Source organism: Thalassophryne amazonica, chromosome 3 (genome assembly GCF_902500255.1).
Source record: "Thalassophryne amazonica chromosome 3, fThaAma1.1, whole genome shotgun sequence".
NCBI classification, from domain to species: domain Eukaryota; kingdom Metazoa; phylum Chordata; class Actinopteri; order Batrachoidiformes; family Batrachoididae; genus Thalassophryne; species Thalassophryne amazonica.
The window spans coordinates 113,977,542-113,997,646 of record NC_047105.1 but is presented as its reverse complement, the minus strand read 5'-3'; the positions used below and the strand labels follow the sequence as shown (position 1 = coordinate 113,997,646).

Sequence of the window (20,105 nt, the reverse complement as noted above, 5' to 3'; positions counted from 1 at the left end):
CTGCTTTCTCTCACCTGCAAAAACACCTTTACATGTTTGTGTTCTGGGCCATAAACAAACCGCAACACGTCCACTTTCCCACCGCATCGTCACTTTCTTTGCATTTCCACTTTATTGGTGTGTAATTTTCCAAAAAACTCAAAAGAAAATGCATTGTTTCTGTCCCCGGAAGAAAATTATGTCAAATGTGTCATATTTTACCCCTTTAGCGCCCACCCTCAAACAAGACTGCAGTGCCCTATACAGGCTCAAATATATACAATAAGTCTCACGAACATTTGGTTAAATGTCGCTTAGCAAGCTGTACCTCGACCCGGTGTTTTTGATAGCCATCAGCAAACTTTTGGCATAATACTGGCTGGATACCTTGGCAGAATTCACACACTCATCTTGAACTGCTTATCCAAGATCTGGTCACAGGGGCCTGGAACCTACCCCAGCAGTCATAGGGCGTGAGGCAGGGTACACCCTGGACAGGATGCCATTCTGTCACAAGGCCACATATAGACAAGCAAACACATTCACACCCAGATGCACACGTATGGACGATTTCACATTTCCAATTCACCTAATCTGCATGTCTTTGGATGTGGGAGGAAGCTGGAGCACCCGGAGAGAACCCACACAAACACAAGGAGAACATGCAAACTCCACACAGAAAGGTCACAGGTGGGAATCAATCCCATGACCTTCTCACTGTGAGGCAACAGTGCTAAGTACGAAGCCACCATCAGAAGCTGATACCATGGTAGAATTGGTGGAGTTAATTTAAAGTCATTGGTTTCCTGGCACAGATCCAACCTCTCAGCATAGTTGAGAAATTTCCAATCAGGTTAAAGTTTGGGCTTTGGGAAGGCCATTCCTGAAGCTTCATGTTAGCCTGCTTTAGCCAACCCAGAACCAGTTTTGATGTGTGATTGGGATCATTGTCCTGTAGTAACACCCAATTATGGCTGAGTTTCAACTGTCCAGTTGTTGATTTGATGTGACGTTGAAGAATTTGGAGGTAGTCCTCCTACTTCATTATTCCATTCACTTTGTACAATACACCAGCATCACTAGCAGCAAAACAGCCCCAGAGCATGATGCTACCACCGCTATGCTTGACAGTTAGTATAGTGTTCTTGGATTTGACAGCCTTACCTTTTCTCCTCCAAACACACCTCTTGTCATTGAGGCCAAATAGCTCATCTTTGTCTCATCCAACCATAAACGTTTCTCCAGAAGGCAATTGGCATGTCCATGTGGGCAGCTGCAAATTTCAGTTTAGCTTGAAAGTGTCGATTTTGGAGCAGGGGCTCAGGCCATGGCGATGTAAAATTCGCTTCACTGTGGACATTGACACTGGTGTTCCAGCATTTTCCAGTTCATAGCAAGCCAGAGCCTTGTTGGTTTCTGGGTTGTTCCAGAACATCCGAACTAACTTCTTCTCATCTGAGGGTACACTTAGGGCTTCTTCCAGACCTTGACAAAGGGTGACACATCTGACCCACATGGACTTACATACAGTTGTTTAACCCTCTGGGGCCAATGCCGTCGTATACGATGGCTAAGACCAAGCATTACTAAATTCTAAATACCTTTTTAATGATATGAGATAGAAACTTCCTTTTGCTGAAAAGTTAACTCCGCGGACTTTCGAGCCAGCCATCGGCCATCTTTTTATTCCTCATAGAAGCTGTGTGATGATGTGCGCAATGTGAGTGTCCAATTGGAATTGGTTCACCTTCACATGGTTTTCCAAAATCCAATCATAGAGCAGATTCACCGCATGTGAAAAGCAAAAGATTGTTTTCAGGAGTGATATGTTACTAGTTGGCCCATTTGAATAGCCCCCTGGGTGCTCCAATGATAAAATGCGCCCTGCGCCATTACGCACAGCGATCAATGAAAGCAGACGGAGAGCCTCTGATAACAATCTCACGTGCTCAAACAAAGAGTGTGTAACTATCAGGACTGCTTCTCTAGTTTGCATGTGAATGTTACTGGATAACTCTGTTGCTTTTACCATGAAGACAAAAAAATGCATAGACCATTTTGTATATATTGTTCGAAATGTGCATTTGTTTATTGTTTGAATAATTTGTTGTACAGTCTTTCACACAAGACCTGAAATTACCTTTATAAAGTGTCAAAAGTTGTTTATTATAGTTTGCTGTGTGTTTTGAATTAATGTGTGTGGAAAATTATTTTTGAGCTTTACATTTTCCTTCCTTATTTTTGATTGTAAACCCTTTATTACACTTATAAAACACAACAAAAACATATATATTATGAAAACACAGGTTGTCCTGAAAAAAATGAGACATAAAACTTGATTGTGGGATGCAGGGAGAGCTGTTAACAGCAATAATAAAACATTTATGCCCGGCGAGTGAACTGTCCAAAAAATGCCCTCGGACCCCAGAGGGTTAAAGAGGTGATCTTGGAATTCGCAGTTGTTTAGAAATGGTACCAAGAAGCCTTCCCAACTTGCTTAAATCTGCAATTATCCTTAGATCTCCTGGAGTTCTTGGACTTTCCATTGTTCTGAGTATTGCTCGGTCCATTGAGTGCTGTCCAAACACATTCCTTTTTGCTGACAAAGAGAAAATGCAAGTTGTCCTCAATCATGATCACTAACGAGGAGTTAACAGGCCTTGTAATGTTAAAATACCTTCAGCACCACATATTTGAGCTTGCACATTTAAATTTGACCTTGTGTGGATTAGAGAAGCTCCAAAATAAATTCAAACTTGTGCACCCAATTGTTGTTTTTTAAAGTCTTTAATGGTGCATGCTGTACAAACATTCCACCCTGGCAAGAATAACAGTTGAAGGACATCATTAAAAACCCAACTTATCATGACATTCATGTCCATGATGAATGTATGTAAACCTTTGATCACAACTGTACTGTTCTTAATTTTTCCAGGAATTTATACTGCAGCGAACAATAAAGATGTGAGGAGGCATACACAGCAGCTATCCTTTTCTGCTAACATAGATAATAGTTTACATTAACTTTTGTCCATGCCTGATCTTCAAGCCAGTGTAGCGAAATTCTAAATCGTCTCACATACGGGCACCAAAATAAATACGTGGTCTGTCCATAAATTAACGGTCCTTTTTATTTTTTTAAAAAACTATATGGATTTCATTCATATGTTTTTACGTCAGACATGCTTGAACCCTCGTGCGCATGCGTGAGTTTTTCCACGCCTGTCGGTGACGTCATTCGCCTGTGAGCACGCCTTGTGGAAGGAGTGGTCCCGCCCCCTCGTCAGATTTTCATTGTCTGGAAATGGCGGAATGAAAAGGACTTTTTTTCCATCAGAATTTTTTCAGAAGCTGTTAGAGACTGGCACCTAGAAACCATTCAAAAAATTTATCTGGCTTTCAGTGAAAATTTTACGGGCTTCACAGAGAATAAGGACTTTAACTACAGCTTTAAGGACCCCTTTAAGGACAGTCGATGCGCCGCGCTGCGAGCTGCGACGATGCGGCACAAACCACTGGATCATTTCTAAACGGATGGCTCTGTGGATACGAGACCGTCATGTGCTCTTTCTCTGGTTATCACAAGACCTGGACATCAGCCATTTTCCAGCAGATTTCACTTTTAATAAGAGATTTTGTCATGGAAAGCCGCGCGGACCGATTCGCTGATGAAGCGAGACAAAGGAACACCTCCGTTTCGGAGTGCTACAAGTTGGGACATCGGCTTTCAGTGCTTACCAGTCGAGTGAGTATAAAAGAACTTGTGGAGAGCTGGACATGTCCCAACTTGTCCTCTAACACTCCGAAACGGAGGTGTTCCTTTGTCTCGCTCATCAGCCGAATCGGTCGTGACGCGCAAAGCCTCCGCGCGGCTTTCCATGACAAAATCTCTTGTTAAAAGTGAAATCTGCTGAAAATGGCTGATGTCCAGGTCTTGTGATAACCAGAGAAAGAGCACACGATGGTCTCGTATCCACAGGAGCCATCAGCTTAGAATGATCCAGTGGTTTGTGCCGCGACGTCGCAGCTCACAGCGCCGTCCTTAAAGGGGTCCTTAAACCTGTAGTTAAAGTCCTTATTCTCTGTGAAGCCCGTAAAATTTTCACTGAAAGCCAGATAAATTTTTCGAATGGTTTCTAGTGCCAGTCTCTAACAGCTTCTGAAAAATTCTGATGGAAAAAAAAGTCCTTTTCATTCCGCCATTTTCAGACAATGAAAATCCGACGAGGGGGGCGGGACCACTCCTTCCACAAGGCGTGCTCACAGGCAAATGACTATCATCGACAGGCGTGGAAAAAACTCACGCATGCGCACGAGGGTTCAAGCATGTCTGACGTAAAAACATATGAATGAAATCCATATAGTTTTTGAAAAAAATAAAAAGGTATGATACTTTATGGACAGACCTCGTATGTAGTGAAATTACATGCCTCGCAACAGGGGACCAGAATAAATATGTAATGAATATTTGCTAAGCCTCACACGGAGGCACCAGAAATAATGTAGTGAATTTACAGGTCCTTCACACAGGTGCACCAAAGATACATATAACAAAATTAAATTAATTTGATTATTGGGAATGAATGGACCTCACACAGAGGCACCAATTAATGTAGTGAATGTAGTGTAAACTCCAAATTGAATTAGATTGGCCTAGACCTCATTTAATGTGGTCACCAAAATAATTAACAATTTTAGGGTTTAATAATAACTATTATTTAGTTTGAATAAATCTAATCCTCGGGGCACCACCTATTTGAAGCATAGGTACTTAATTTAAACATTCTTAATTTATCAGCCTCAATTAATCAATTGGTTCTCAATTGAATTAATCAGTCTCGGGTCTGAAAGTCTTGAATTCTACAATACGATTGACCAAAGGTTCCTTCTGAATGCACAAAATGAACCGCAGCAAAAATATTTACAATTATTTACAAGTATACAAGAAATGAACAGTTTACTGCATTTTTGTGGACAGTGATTAAAATAAGTTTAATTTATGGACACAATTCTTATTAACTCATGAGACGTTGAGAGAAAGAGAGATGAAGCTTAAAGACTTTAAGTAAATAAATCTGATTAGAATTTAGTGATGAAATTTGAGGCCAATTATTGTTAAGAAAATTATTAAACAAACGTGAATTGTTGGGAAAGTGTAGTGACACGGACCGACAACAGGGGGCGCAAAGATAGGACAATGAAAGAGTCGAATATGAACACTTTACTGTTGTGACAGAGCACAACAAAAACACAGAGGATTACAGAATTTGAGCAAACAGTCAATCCACAAAGGTGACGTGTGGGCAAGCTCGAGGATAGAAGACGTCTGTCCTGAGAAGAACCGGAACCACACGATTTCCTCCGCCACCGAACCTGGAGAATACTGGAGCCGCCAAGTTCTGAGTCCCCAGGTGGCCACCGTCTCCGAGTGTCGGATCTGGTACTGCTGGCGAGGAGCAAAAACAGTCATATGTGGGTACGTGCACACCCAGTAACAACAATGGTGGGAATTCCACCTCCACCTCTAACACACACTGGTGCAGCTCCTGTCTAACCACTTATCTGGTTGGGGTGTGAAGCGAAGCCGTCACTGATCACACCAAACGCCAATCTCTCAGATAGGGAACACCACAGGAAAGCAGCTGCAAAAAGAGTTCAGACTAAGACACAGTTAAGGCTGAGAATATTGCCTTCACAGGTAGATGATATCTCGGCAACGAGGTGGAGATGACGTCCGGTTTTTATGGAGTGGAATGATGAAGTGTAGATGGATGACAGCTGTCATGAGATAATGAGTGACAGCTGTCACCCCCGGCTGTGTCCGTGGTGGCAGTGCCCTCTCGTGCCTGAAGCTCGCACTTCAGGCAGGGCGCCCTCTGGTGGTGGGCCAGCAGTACCTCCTCTTCTGGCGGCCCACACAACAGGACCCCCCCCTCAATGGGCGCCTCCTGGCGCCCGACCAGGCTTGTCCAGGTGGCGACGGTAAAAATCGGCCAGGAGGGCCGGGTCCAGGATGAAGCTCCTCTTCACCCAAGAGCGTTCTTCGAGTCCATACCCCTCCCAGTCCACCAAATACTGGAAAACCCGGCCCATTCGACGGACATTCAGGAGCCGGCGCACTGTCCAAGCCGGCTCCCCGTCGATGATACGGGCAGGAGGCGGTGCCGGACCAGGTGTACAGAGGGGTGAGGTGAGGTGTGGTTTAATCCGGGAGACATGAAAAACAGGGTGGATCCGCAGTGAAGCTGGGAGTTGGAGCTTCACTGCAGCAGGACTGAGGATTGGGGCCAATCTCTCACCGCCGCAACCTTGGCCGGATCAGGGGCGACGGAGTTGGAGGAGATGATAAACCCCAGGAAGGACAAAGAGGTGCGGTGAAACTCACACTTCTCGCCCTTCACAAACAGCTGGTTCTCCAACAACCGCTGCAGGACCTGATGTACATGCTGGACATGAGTCTCAGGATCCGGAGAAAAGATGAGTATATCGTCCAGGTATACGAAGACGAATCGGTGCAGGAAGTCCTGCAAGATGTCATTAACCAAAGCTTGGAACGTCGCGGGGGCGTTAGTGAGGCCGAACGGCATGACCAGGTACTCAAAATTACCTAACGGGGTGTTAAATGCCGTCTTCCACTCGTCTCCCTTCCAGATCCGAACCAGGTGGTATGCATTTCTAAGATCCAACTTGGTGAAGATTTTGGCTCCATGCAGGGGCGTGAACACTGAATCTAACAGGGGCAACAGGTATCGATTGCGAACCGTAATCTCATTCAGCCCCCTGTAATCAATGCATGGACGGAGTCCGCCGTCTTTCTTGCCCACAAAAAAGAAACCTGCACCCATCGGGGAGGTGGAATTCCGGATCAGCCTGGCAGCTAATGAGTCCCGGATGTAGGTCTCCATTGATTTGCGCTCAGGTCGTGAGAGATTGTACAGCCTGCTATACGGAAACTCAACGCCCGGAATCAAATCAATGGCACAATCATACGGACGGTGCGGGGGAAGGGTGAGCGCCAGATCCTTGCTGAAGACGTCAGCAAGATCGTGGTACTCAACCGGCACTGCCGTCAGATTGGGAGGGACTTTGACCTCCTCCTTAGCCTGTAAACCGGGAGGAACCGAGGATCCTAAACACACCCGATGGCAGGTTTCGCTCCACTGAACCACCACCCCAGACGGCCAATCAATCCGGGGATTGTGTTTCAACATCCAAGGGAAGCCCAAAATCACGCAGGAGGTAGCAGGAGTCACAAAAAACTCGATCTCCTCCCGATGATTTCCAGACACCACCAGAGTTACTGGTTGTGTCTTGTGTGTGATTAAAGGGAGAAGGGTGCCATCTAGTGCCCGCACCTGCAATGGTGAAGGGAGCACCACCAGAGGGAGCCCTACCTCCCTAGCCCATCTGCTGTCTAGCAGATTCCCTTCTGACCCCGTGTCCACCAGTGCTGGGGCTTGAAGGGTTACATCCCCGCTCAGGATTGTAACTGGGAGTCGTGTGGAAATATGTGTATGCCCCACGTGAATGTCTTGGCCCACCCTAAGCCCAGTTTCTAGCGGGCGGGCGTTGGTGTTTAACCGCTTGGGGCAGTCTCTCTGCAGATGCTCACTCGAGCCGCAGACAAAGCACTCCCTGCGGGCCAGCCTCCTCTGTCTGTTAGGTGGTCTAAATGTGGCCCTGCTTGTGTCCATAGCTTGGTCAGCAGGGGGAGCTGTAGCCACACGGAGCGTTGAGGCTGTGGAGCGTGGGGAGGGTGGAACCTTTTTGGACCCGGAAAGGAGAGGGACGGCGCATGCCTGGCCACGTCCTTTGTCTCGCTCCCGACGATGTTCCTCTAACCGATTGTCTAACCATATAACGAGATCAATAAGCCCATCTAGATCCCGTGGTTCTTCCTTGGCTACCAGGTGCTCCTTCAGGACCGACAACAGTCCGTTTATGAAGGCGGCGCGGAGCGCAACGTTATTCCAACCGGACCTCGCAGCCGTGATGCGGAAGTCGACTGCATATTTGGCTGAGCTCCGGCGCCCCTGTCTCATAGACAGCAGCACAGTTGAAGCAGTCTCTCCTCTATTAGGGTGATCAAAAACCGTTTTGAACTCCCTCACAAACCCAGTATAAGTGGTAAGGAGCCGTGAATTTTGCTCCCAAAGCGCTGTAGCCCAAGCGCGTGCCTCACCACGAAGCAAGTTAATAACATAAGCCACCTTACTGGCATCAGACGCGTACATGACGGGACGTTGTGCAAAGACGAGCGAACACTGCATAAGAAAGTCCGCGCACGTCTCCACACAACCTCCGTACGGCTCTGGGGGACTTATGTATGCTTCAGGGGATGGTGGGGGGGGTCGTTGAATGACCAGTGGAACGTCTATATTCTGCACCGGGTCGGCAGGAGGAGGAGCTGCAGCAGCGCCCTGAGTGCGCGCTTCCACCTGCGCGGTGAGAGCCTCCATCCTGCGGTTAAGGATGACGTTTTGCTCGGTCACCAAATCCAACCGAGCGGTAAAGGCGGTGAGGATTTGCTGCAACTCACCAATCATGCCTCCTGCAGACACCTGTGCACCCTGCTCTTCCATTGGTTGTCCAACAGATGGTTGACGCTGGCCGAGATATCCTGTTGGGAAACTGTAGTGACACTGACCCACAACAGGGGGCGCAAATGATCGGACAATGAAAGAGTCGAACATGAACACTTTACTGTTGTGAAAGAGCACAACAAAAACACAGAGGATTACAGAATTTGAGCAAACAGTCAATCCACAAAGGTGACGTGTGGGCAGGCTCGAGGATAGAAGACGTCTGTCCTGAGAAGAACCGGAACCACACGATTTCCTCCGCCACTGAACCTGGAGAATACTGGAGCCGCTAAGTTCCGAGTCCCCAGGTGCCCACCGTCTCCGAGTGTCGGATCTGGTAATGCTGGCGAGGAGCAAAAACAGTCATATGTGGGTGCGTGCACACACAGTAACAACAATGGTGGGAATTTCACCTCCACCTCTAACACACACTCGTGCAGCTCCTGTCTAACCACTTATCTGGTTGGGGTGTGAAGCGAAGCCGTCGCTGATCACACCAAACGCCAATCTCTCAGATAGGGAACACCACAGGAAAGCAGCTGCAAAAAGAGTTCAGACTAAGACACAGTTAAGGCTGAGAATATTACCTTCACAGGTAGATATCTCAGCAGCGAGGTGGAGATGACGTCCGGTTTTTATGGAGTGGAATGATGAAGTGTAGATGGATGACAGCTGTCATGAGATAATGAGTGACAGCTGTCACCCCTGGCTGTGTCTGTGGCGGCAGCGCCCTCTCATGCCTGAAGCCCGCACTTCAGGCAGGGCGCCCTCTGGTGGTGGGCCAGCAGTACCTCCTCTTCTGGCGGCCCACACAACATGAATATGTTTAAAAAGAAGAAGCCACTTTGTATCCATTGATAACAAAACCCTTTTTCTGGAACCTTTCACTGGGTTACTTGGCTGATCTGTTAAAGTGACTGTGACTAAACTAAACATAATGGTGAAATTGATTGATTGTATAAATGTGCACCTCATTTGATGCAACATAACTAAATCATGATTTTGTAACAGTTGGCTTGAAGCAAGTCAGGGAACGGATACTAGTACTTTCAAATCACTGAATAGCACCTGGAATTCAGTTATGTCAGTCATGGAAATGCCAAATCTGACTGCAGTCCATCTTGTTTGTCCAGTTGTTGATCTCACTCTACCTCTTCTGATATATTTATCACAGTCAAGCAGATGCTTACATAATTCTGCCCAAACTCACAATAACAAAATGAGAATGGTAACATTTTCATTTTGTTATTGTACCTACCAAGAATTTGTCCTGTTTGTGCGCTTACCAGTCACACCGTCATATCGTCTCTATATTGCCCCTACAGGTCATTCTGCAATATCCACATGAGTACTAACACACTGTCACATACAGAAAATGTGAATGTGTCACTCAGAATTAATTTTTTAATGTGTCGTAGGGGTATGTGACTTATAAGCATCAGAGGTCTCCAAATGATCCAGAATGCAGCTGCTCAACATTTGACATGGACACAAAAGTTCGATCACGTAATGGCAGTGCTGACATCTCTTCACTTCTTGCATATTCATATGATGGCAGATTGTAAAGTTTTGTTGTTGACTTCTAAGATTTTTCATGCCTGTGCACCATCCTATATGGTTGATTTGGCCTGCTATGTGTTGCAAAGCTTTGGAAGAAATCGTCAGGTGGTCGATCATTTGCATTTTGTGTACCGTGGCTGTGAAACAAGATAAGATGAACTTTATTTATCCCGAAGGAAATTATTTTGCCAGATTACTGAAACAGTAAACCGTGAACAATGTTTTTTTTTGTTGTTGTTGTTTTTTTACAATAAGTACAACAAATTTATATGAAATGACTAAGACATTTGCACAAGATGTTTGATAAAACTGCACATAACTGAGTAACTGACAAACTCTGAATCACTCTGTTCATTATGTATTCATCCTGCAGAAGGGGGAGGAATTATACAGTCTGATTGCCACAGGTAGGAAAGACCTTCTGTGGGGTTCTGTGGTGCACCTCGGTGGTCTCAGTCTGTGGCTGAAGGTGCTCTGACAGGATGTCAGTGTGCCATGCAGTGGAAGGTGTTGTCAACCATCGCTGATTCCGCCTCAACCCCCAGGACAGAGCCAGCTCTCCTGATGGACTTGTTGAGTCTTTGTTTCAGCTGACTTCAGCTGAAACAAACTAGAGCAAACTAGAGCGTAGAAGATGATGCTGGAGACCATCAGGGAGGGAGGTGATGGTCTAGTGGTTAAGCATTGGGCTTGAGACCAGAGGATCCTCGGTTCAAACCCCAGCCTGACCGGGAATATCACTAAAGACCCTTGGGCAAGGTCCTTAATCCCCAAGTTGCTCCCAGTGTGTAGTGAGCGCCTTGCCTGGTAGCACCCTGTCATCGGTGTGCGAGTGTGTTTGCGTGAGTGTGTGAATGTGAGGTATCATTGTAAAGCCCTTTGAGCGTCTGATGCAGATGGAAAAGCGCTATATATATAAAAAATACAGTCCATTTATCAAGTGATAAAACATCTGCAACATATTTCTGCAGACATTGAAAGAACTGACCCTCGTGAAGAAGTACATCTCTGACCTTTATTAGACACAGCATCCGTGTTTACAGTCCAGTCCAAATTGTTGTCTATGTGCACACTTGGGTACTTGTAGTAGTCCACAATGTCCACTGCAGTTCCATTGATGGTAACTGGGTTTGGATGAGATTTCACTCTTCTGAAGTCCACCAACAGCTTCTTCATCTTGGATACGTTGAGCTGCAGGTGGTTTAGTCCACACCACTCCACAAACCTGTCCACCACACTCCTGTACTCAACCTCCTGGTCACTGTCGATGCAGCCCACTATGGCAGAATCGTCTGAAAACTTCTGCAGGTGGACTGTGACCAGAACCTGAAGTTTGAGGTGTAGAGTGTGAACAGAAAGGGAGACAGGACAGTCCCCTGTGGTGCCCCTGTACTGCTCTTGATGGTGTCGGATGTAATGTTCAGAAGTCTCACATACTGTGGGTAGCCCATGAGGTAGTTGGTAATCTAGGCCATCAGTGAAGCCTCCACCTTCATGTCACATATCTTATCGCTGAGCAAGTCAGGCCGGATGGTGTTGAACACACTGGAGAAGTCAAAGAACGTGACTCTCACAGTGCTGCCTGCCTCCTCCAGTTGAGAGTAAGCTCTGTGCAGCATGAAGATGATGATGGTATCCTCCACTCCTCTGCTGGGCTGGTACGCAAACTGCAGGGGTCCAGTGATGATCAGGACGAGACTCTCAAGTAACTTCATAACATGTGACGTTGGTGGACAAAGGTGGAAAACATTTATTGTTGTGTGTTTTAATTTTGTTTTTACAAATTTATTTTAAAATATTTTACTTTTTATGAACTTATGATAGTGTGGTTTGGCTTGCGAAGCACTGTTTTGTTCACGTGTCATATAAATATACTCAACAAAAATATAAACGCAACACTTTTGATTTTGCTCCCATTTTGTATGAGATTAACTCAAAGATCTAAAACTTTTTCCACATACACAATATCACCATTTCCCTCAAATATTGTTCACAAACCATTCTAAATCTGTGATAGTGAGCACTTCTCCTTTGCTGAGATAATCCATCCCACCTCACAGGTGTGCCATATCAAGATGCTGATTAGACACCATGATTAGTGCACAGGTGTGCCTTAGACTGTCCACAATAAAAGGCCACTCTGAAAGGTGCAGTTTTGTTTTATTGGGGGGGGATACCAGTCAGTATCTGGTGTGACCACCATTTGCCTCATGCAGTGCAACACATCTCCTTCCCATCATCCGTGAAGAGAACACCTCTCCAACGTGCCAAACGGCAGCGAATGTGAGCATTTGCCCACTCAAATCGGTTACGACGATGAACTGGAGTCAGGTCGAGACCCCGATGTGGACGACGAGCATGCAGATGAGCTTCCCTGAGACAGTTTCTGACAGTTTGTGCAGAAATTCTTTGGTTATGCAAACCGATTGTTCCAGCAGCTGTCCGAGTGGCTGGTCTCAGACGATCTTGGAGGTGAACATGCTGGATGTGGAGGTCCTGGGCTGGTGTGGTTACACGTGGTCTGCGGCTGTGAGGCTGGTTGGATGTACTGCCAAATTCTCTGAAACGCCTTTGGGGACGGCTTATGGTAGAGAAATGAACATTCAATACACGAGCAACAGCTCTGGTTGACATTCCTGCTGTCAGCATGCCAATTGCACGCTCCCTCAAATCTTGCGACATCTGTGGCATTGTGCTGTGTGACAAAACTGCACCTTTCAGAGTGGCCTTTTATTTTGGACAGTCTAAGGCACACCTGTGCACTAATCATGGTGTCTAATCAGCATCTTGATATGGCACACCTGTGAGGTGGGATGGATTATCTCAGCAAAGGAGAAGTGCTCACTATCACAGATTTAGACTGGTTTGTGAACAATACTTGAGAGAAATGGTGATATTGTGTATGTGGAAAAAGTTTTAGATCTTTGAGTTCATCTCATACAAAATGGGAGCAAAACCAAAAGTGTTGCGTTTATATTTTTGTTGAGTGCAAGCCCATGTAACATTTTCTGTACATGCCTGACCCTTTGAAACTTTGAATCTAGTTTTTTGTTATTGTTGTTTTTGTATAGTTCACTATGCAGAAAACTGTTTTAATTTTGAAATGAAATAGCATAATTTTTAACAGCTTTTGTAAAATGAAGCCTGACTATTTGGTATCAGATGTCTTTGATTTGTCATAAATATATAAAACATGCTTAAGTCTTAGGGTGTGTGTATTTATTATAGGTTCTATTTCCATCCATCTATCTGATGTAATGTTACTGTGTCTTACTGGTCAGTTGTGTAGTGTCTAATCAGTAATCATTAAAAATAAATCAAGTTTCAGTAATTGGCGCTCCTGATGGAAGACGCAAAGATGCTTGAGAGCGTTTAATGCGTGACCTTCTTTTCATTTACCTTGCTGTTGCATTATGTCTCTAATTTCTTGGGGAGAGATGATGCAGTGATAAGGTGTTTGAAATAGCAATTTAATAATTGGGGCATGAAATTGAGCATGTTCACACTGAGTAATGTGTGGTGCATCACAAAAAAGCATCAGGGATCTGAACTCACTCCAAACACCAAGCTCAAACTGCAAACACAACAGTTGGATTTGATGACTAAAAAGGATGTGGAATGGAAAAGCAGCATTTACCTGGATCTGACTTGGAGAATGTGTCCATGTCTAACAGGTTTCTGAAACAAAAAAAGAAAATGGAGTTAGTTATTATTTTATTTGTTTGTTAGTCAAATCTATCCGTCATGCAGATTGCATCAGATTTATGAATTTGCAGCAGACATGTTATCATACAGTATTAAACTGTTTCATGTGTTGTAGGTTATATTTGTGTTTCTACCTGTTTACCTAAAACAAGTGATTTCACTGAATCATTCCTTCTAGCCACCTGAAAAATTGAATTAATTAGAATCAGCTGGTTTAATGGGTGGATGAAACAAACACGTGGTGGACTTTTACTCAATGAAATCAGTGTTTTCCACCTCTGCTTGGCAGCACCTGATTCCACCTAATTCCCAGCCAACCCATCAATGGATACAGAGGTGGAAGGTGGGCAAGACCAATGTTGCCAACTTAGTGACTTTGTCACTAAATTTGGCAAATATTCAGACCACCTTTTTTGTTTTCCAAAAAAGCAACTATCAAGAAATCTAGTGACTTTTGGAGACTGATGCGAAAGCACGTACCTCTCCTCAATGAGCAGCGTGTGCTTTCGTGGGACAGGGCCACTCCCCCATTCCAAAGCACTCACAGGAGACCGCCCACCTCCTCTGCTCACACGAAAAAGGAGGCAGACAACCAGAGGTACTCCATTTCAGTGGCTGAGAGCTACTTAGTGATGTTTCTGATTGGCTCACACTAGGCACGTGAATCTCAATACACTACCAGTGATATGATACTGAAAATATGATGCAATATGCTTTACCCCTGTTCCTGATTCGATGCGATTTGATGACGATTCAATTCCTCACAATGCAATACGATGCGATTTGGTGCAATACGATTAATTCTGGGTATTGGTAAGATTTTAGCGATATCTATGCCATTATGGATTCCGCTTATCAATCCCATTCTTTATCGATTCCCTTATCGATACCTCTTGTGAATTTTCTGTGTACTAAAAGTAGGCTTTACAGGTTTTCTATGTCAACAATATTTTATTGAGTCTTAAAGTAAATAAATATGAAATTGGTCACTGGATCCTTGATCTCTGGACATAAATAAAAATCAATAAAATCTGTACATGGCAACTGGATCCTTGATGTACATGATGGATCCTTGATCTCTGGACAGAAATAGAAATAAACAACTGGTTCTCAAGACCAGGCACCTAAGTGGCTCTACTCTACTCTTTTCTACTCTCCTATTTTACTCTTCCTTTTTAGATATACCTTTATATACTGGCATAGTTCCACCTTAGAATTGGAATATAATATCTAAGATATACCTTACTGAATTTTCATGTTGCATGTGTTTTAACATCCCAATTAGCAACACATCAAAGTACTCATGATTGTAAGTCTCCCTGCACACATGTGCTCATAATTAGTGGTTTCTGATGTTTTTTATTCCTCTCCCGAAGTGAGGAAACAGCTGCATTTCCGGAAAACGCCTCACCCAACAATTCTCCACATTTCTCTGTATGTTAATAGCCAAGGTTGGGTAGGATTACTTTGAAATGTAATCCAAAAGTAATCAGATTACAAGTAATCCAAATGTATGTACATACATAATAAAAACATACATGTAATCCACATGTATTCTTTCAAAGTAACAGATAGAGGGAAGAGACAGATAGAGACAGATAGAGGGAAACAAATGCAGTTATGTCTGATAACGAAGTTTCAGAGCTTTTCTTTCAAAGCAGCGGTTTGGATTTACAGAGGAGACGACACACTTCACCCTAAAACTCTTAACTTTTTCAGACTCCGTCAGATTTTGGAACTTAAAGTGTGGTGAAAAACTCAGAAGACGCTATTTTCAGGATATAATGTACTCTCTAACATGCCACAAGGCAGAGCTGCGATTGCCCGCGTGCATAAATGTCCAATCAGAACCTGAGAGCAGGTGGATCTGGACATTATTCTCTGACTGAGGGGAACTTGAAAATGGCTCTCTGGCTGTGGATCCCAGTGACTGAGGACAAGTGGACCGTTCCATGTCTGGGGATTGCAATTGCGAGGACACACGAGTGTGAAGGCTTGTTTTTCTTGTGGACGTATTTGGAAACCTTTACAATGGGGTGAGTGGAATGTTATTTTTTCATCTTTTGCTTTGTGTTCTTTCAATGAAAGTACTTTTTTTTTTACTTTGTGTGTGTGTGTGTGTGTGTGTGTGTGTGTGTGTGTGTGTGTGTGTGTGTGTGTGTGTGTGTGGCAGCTGCTTTACCCCAAATTTACACAGACGGCTGGCTGAATTTGAACAATATATAATCAGTGTTAAGCTTGTAGACTCTCTCAAATGTCATAAAACTGTCAATCTCTATAAGGAACTTTTAAAAGAGAATTAATGTTGAATAATCCCTTAAGAAACAGCCGTTACGCTGTTTTAACCCACATGTCAGCTGTTTATTGCCGCTTAATGGACGTGGAATGCCAGAGAACCATTGTGTAATACTCCGGTGTGGAACGTTGGACAATTCTCATTTCTTGCCCCAAAAAGACAAGAGTCCCAGTTTGTGACTTTAATCCATACAAAGGTGATTCAGATTTGACATCTTTAAATGGGTTTGAGATGGGTCAATGAAGGAATTGCGGACCTGCCGCTGGAAGCGAAGCAGAGAACTGTTACGCAAAAAGGCTATTGATGTCATCATTTTTGTTGTGGTAGAAATGTGCTTTTTCATTGACACGCAAAATTCAACCAGAACAGCAAGATAATTAATAAATGTCCCAACTGCCTGTGTGTCATGTCAATTTCAGACATATTTTTTCTTTGGCAAAAATAAATCACTGTACCAGACTTAAGATAACTAAACTAAAAAAATAAAAAAAAAGTAATTCCGTTAGTGTGTTTTTTGGGTCACTTTGTTGGTTCCAAGCCCATGAATCAACAGAAGACCATTCATTTGAAGTTCAGTTACTTTGAAAAAGTAATCCAATTACTGATTACTCCTTGAAAAATAACTTAGTTACTTTTAAAACTGAGTAATCAGTAAGGTAACTAAGTTAGATTACTAGTTACTTTCAGCAGCTGCCGACAACACCCCCCACCCCTACATGAAAAAAAAGAAGCATAGGTGAGAGTTGAGAAAGGGCCATTTATAGGGCATCTCAAATAAATGTACCCAAAAGTACTCTGAAATATGAATACCAGGAAATGGTTTTACTGGGAAATAATGGTGTTTTTCTCATTTCAGGAACCCTAAAGTTTGTTCTGCAAGACATTAAAGTCCAGGAAAAATGCCACAGTTAACCCTAATTCAGAGAAGAAAAAACATCAAGTTCTGTGTAATGCATCTTAAGAGCTGACTTTCATCTCTTTCCATACAAAATTCAGTCTCAGAGCGAACTAACTCCCCAGCAAATGCAAGGACATTTGAATTTGCTAGGTGGTTTTCCAGAAAACTGGAGACGGATGATTTGTTTCTTAGGAAACTTCAGACAAGGAGGTTACATTGATCATGTGGTGTAAAAGATAAAGGGTTAAAACATCAAAAGGAAAGACTGAACTAAAAATTGTCCATTGGGGAGAAAAATTACATGCCTCGGCCACATAGTCATGCAGAAAAGTAATATTGATAATATTGATTGGTTTTTCTGTGTTGTCAAAATACTTTTGGGTACTTTTTTTTTTAAACACCCTACATTCAGGCGGAAATATGCTTGTTTTTAACCACACATTCGTATTGTAAACCGGTTGTACCATGCCTACTAGTAATGGGCAATAGAAATGATATGCAATATAAACTATAGAAAATTGACCTACGATAGAGATTTTTATTGTATTGCACTATCGCGATAATGCATGTTGATGATGCAATCTGGAGGCATGAAGAGCTGTTAGGATGAAAAGCTGGACAAATTTCTGACATGACTTTTTTGCTGGATTGAGGAACTACACAAAGTCTTTTTTGGAAGTACATGAAGTCAGTGCACGGCATCGCGGACTACATCGTCGCAATTTTGGACTCCAATTTAAAGTTGGACTGTTAAGCACCAGTGGAACACTAAAATGTAAGTCCCTTTTTTGTTGTTTATAAATGAATAAACTATCAAATGACAAGGATCTGTTTTAGTCGTTCTATAAAAACAATGAATGTTTTTTCATTCTGTCAATGGAACAAATATTTAATTTGGTGAATGCAGGACGTACCGGCTTCGCCTCATTGAATGGAACATTCCATCTTTCACCTCATGAAATATTCATACCACTGAACTCAAACATTCATTATTTGTACAATACTATATATCATTATCACAAGAGGCTGCAATGTATATCGCAATATGGATTTTAGGCCATATCACCCATCTCTAATGCCTACTGCACACGTTACCGGAGGATGCTACCAGAAATCACACCAGGGTACTCGGACAGAATAGAAATTCCATTGTCCAGGTCAAATTATGAAATTTTCACAATTGTCATGATCTTTGTATTGTGTCCCGTGTCCAGTTTCTAGTTGTTATCATTCCTTTGGAATATTTATTGATATTTTTAAGAGTTCATTTCTGTAGTGTTCACTAGTTATTCCTGTAGCATTTTCTGTTTTTGTCATTTTGTGTTCAATTCCTGTTTTACTTTGACATTGTTTTCTCTTTCTCTCCTGTTTTTTGCTTTCTTTCTGTTTAGAGCTTACCTGATTTGTGTTCACCTGTCTCCAATTAATAATCATCCATCCGTTTTCTATACCCGCATACTCCAATTAAGGGTTACAAGGGGCGTAAATGCTATCCCAGCAGACATTAGGTGTGAGGAAAGGTACACCCTGGACAGGACGCCAGTCTATCACAGGGCCACATAGAGACCGACAAACACATTCACACACACCTATGGTCAATTTAAAGTTTAAAATTCACTTAACATGTATGTCTTTCGGAAGTGGGAGGAAGCCGGACCACCCAGAGAGAACCCATGTGAACACGAGTCGAACATGCAAACTCCACACAGAAAGGCCCCAGGTGGGAAGCGATCTCACCTTCTTGCTGTGAGGCAACAGTGCTAACTACTAAGCCACCGTGCTCCCCATTTAATAATAACCTCTCAGTTTATTCATCCTGGTTTTTCTGTTAGTTGCTGGTCCGTTAGTTGTTTTTTTTTTACTGACTTGTAGTGCTGTTGTCTAATAATATTTGTGATTCCGGGATTTCACCATTACTAGTTTTGACCTCACTGTCATTTTTGTAGCATTTTGCTTCTAGTCTGTTGCATGGACTTTGCCATCTATCCCAAATCATTTTTTAACACCACATCATTTCTCAACATCCAAGGTTTATTTTGGATGCTTACATTATTTTACTTTGCTCATAGAAACAAAATTTCATAAAAACCAGAAACTAAGAAGGTCAAAATTAATAGCCTCTCCAATGCTAATAGTCAACTGTGTGTCCTTTTTACTGGTTAACAGCCTGCAGTCATGTGTTGTAATTTTCAGTAAGTCTCAGACATGTTTCCTGAGGAATTCCAGCCCATTCTTCTTTGGCAATTCTCTCAAGATTCTCCATATTTGATGTTTTTCTGGCATGGACCTTGGTCTTCACTTCACCACAGATTTTCAATGGTATTGAAGTCAAGGCTTTGTGCAGACCAGTCAGTAACCTTCACTTTGGTCTTCTAGAGGTACTTCATCAGGAGGGATGTATGTTTTGGGTTGTTGTCGTCTTTAAAAACAAAGTCATTTTCCAGACCTAGTTTTGCTGCTGACTGCTTGAGGTTTTCTTTCAAAATCTTCACACATCCTTCTTTCTTCATAATTCTTTCTACCTTGAGGACATTCCCAGTTCCAGACGCACTGGAGCATCCCCACAGCATAATACACAAATCACAGTGTTTCTCTGTGGGGACGGTGTTCTTTGGCTTATATGCCTCTCTCTTCTTTATGTAAACATAGCCAGTTGTTCTAGGGTCTTTCAGTACATTTCTGACTAGTTTTTCTTCTTTCCAGAGTCTTTGAAATCTTTGACTTCCTTCCTGTACCAGGCTTGTTCTGTACTGTGTGGCTCTCTTTGAATTTCTTGATGGTACTTCTCACTCCAGTTCTTTACACTTGGAAATGCTGTGATAACTCCTTCTCCTGTTTTCGGAGCATCAACCATAAACCTAGGATTTTAGAAATGCTGTGCTGAAAATAACTTGCTCTATTTAAAAAAGAACGTCCAGGGGCTTCTTCCACTTGTCTATGAATAACTGAGTTTCGCCGTCGATAAAATGCCCAAGTTAGATCATTGTCACGAGGTCCACAGTTAGTGACTTCCATAGAGACACAGAAGGAGGGTCATCCCCTACCCACTTGACCATGATACTTTTCCTAGCTATCATTAAAAGTG

General features: G+C 43.2%; 1 protein-coding gene across 1 annotated transcript in view; it reads right to left on the bottom strand.

Annotated features, from left to right (window-relative positions):
- LOC117507463 (copine-9-like) overlaps positions 1–20,105 on the bottom strand; it is an 863,862-nt gene that overhangs the window by 685,467 nt on the left and 158,290 nt on the right. The window contains exon 2 of the mRNA XM_034167340.1: positions 13,759–13,799. Coding sequence (XP_034023231.1) covers positions 13,759–13,799 — 41 coding nt within the window. The remainder of the gene's footprint in view (positions 1–13,758; positions 13,800–20,105) is intronic.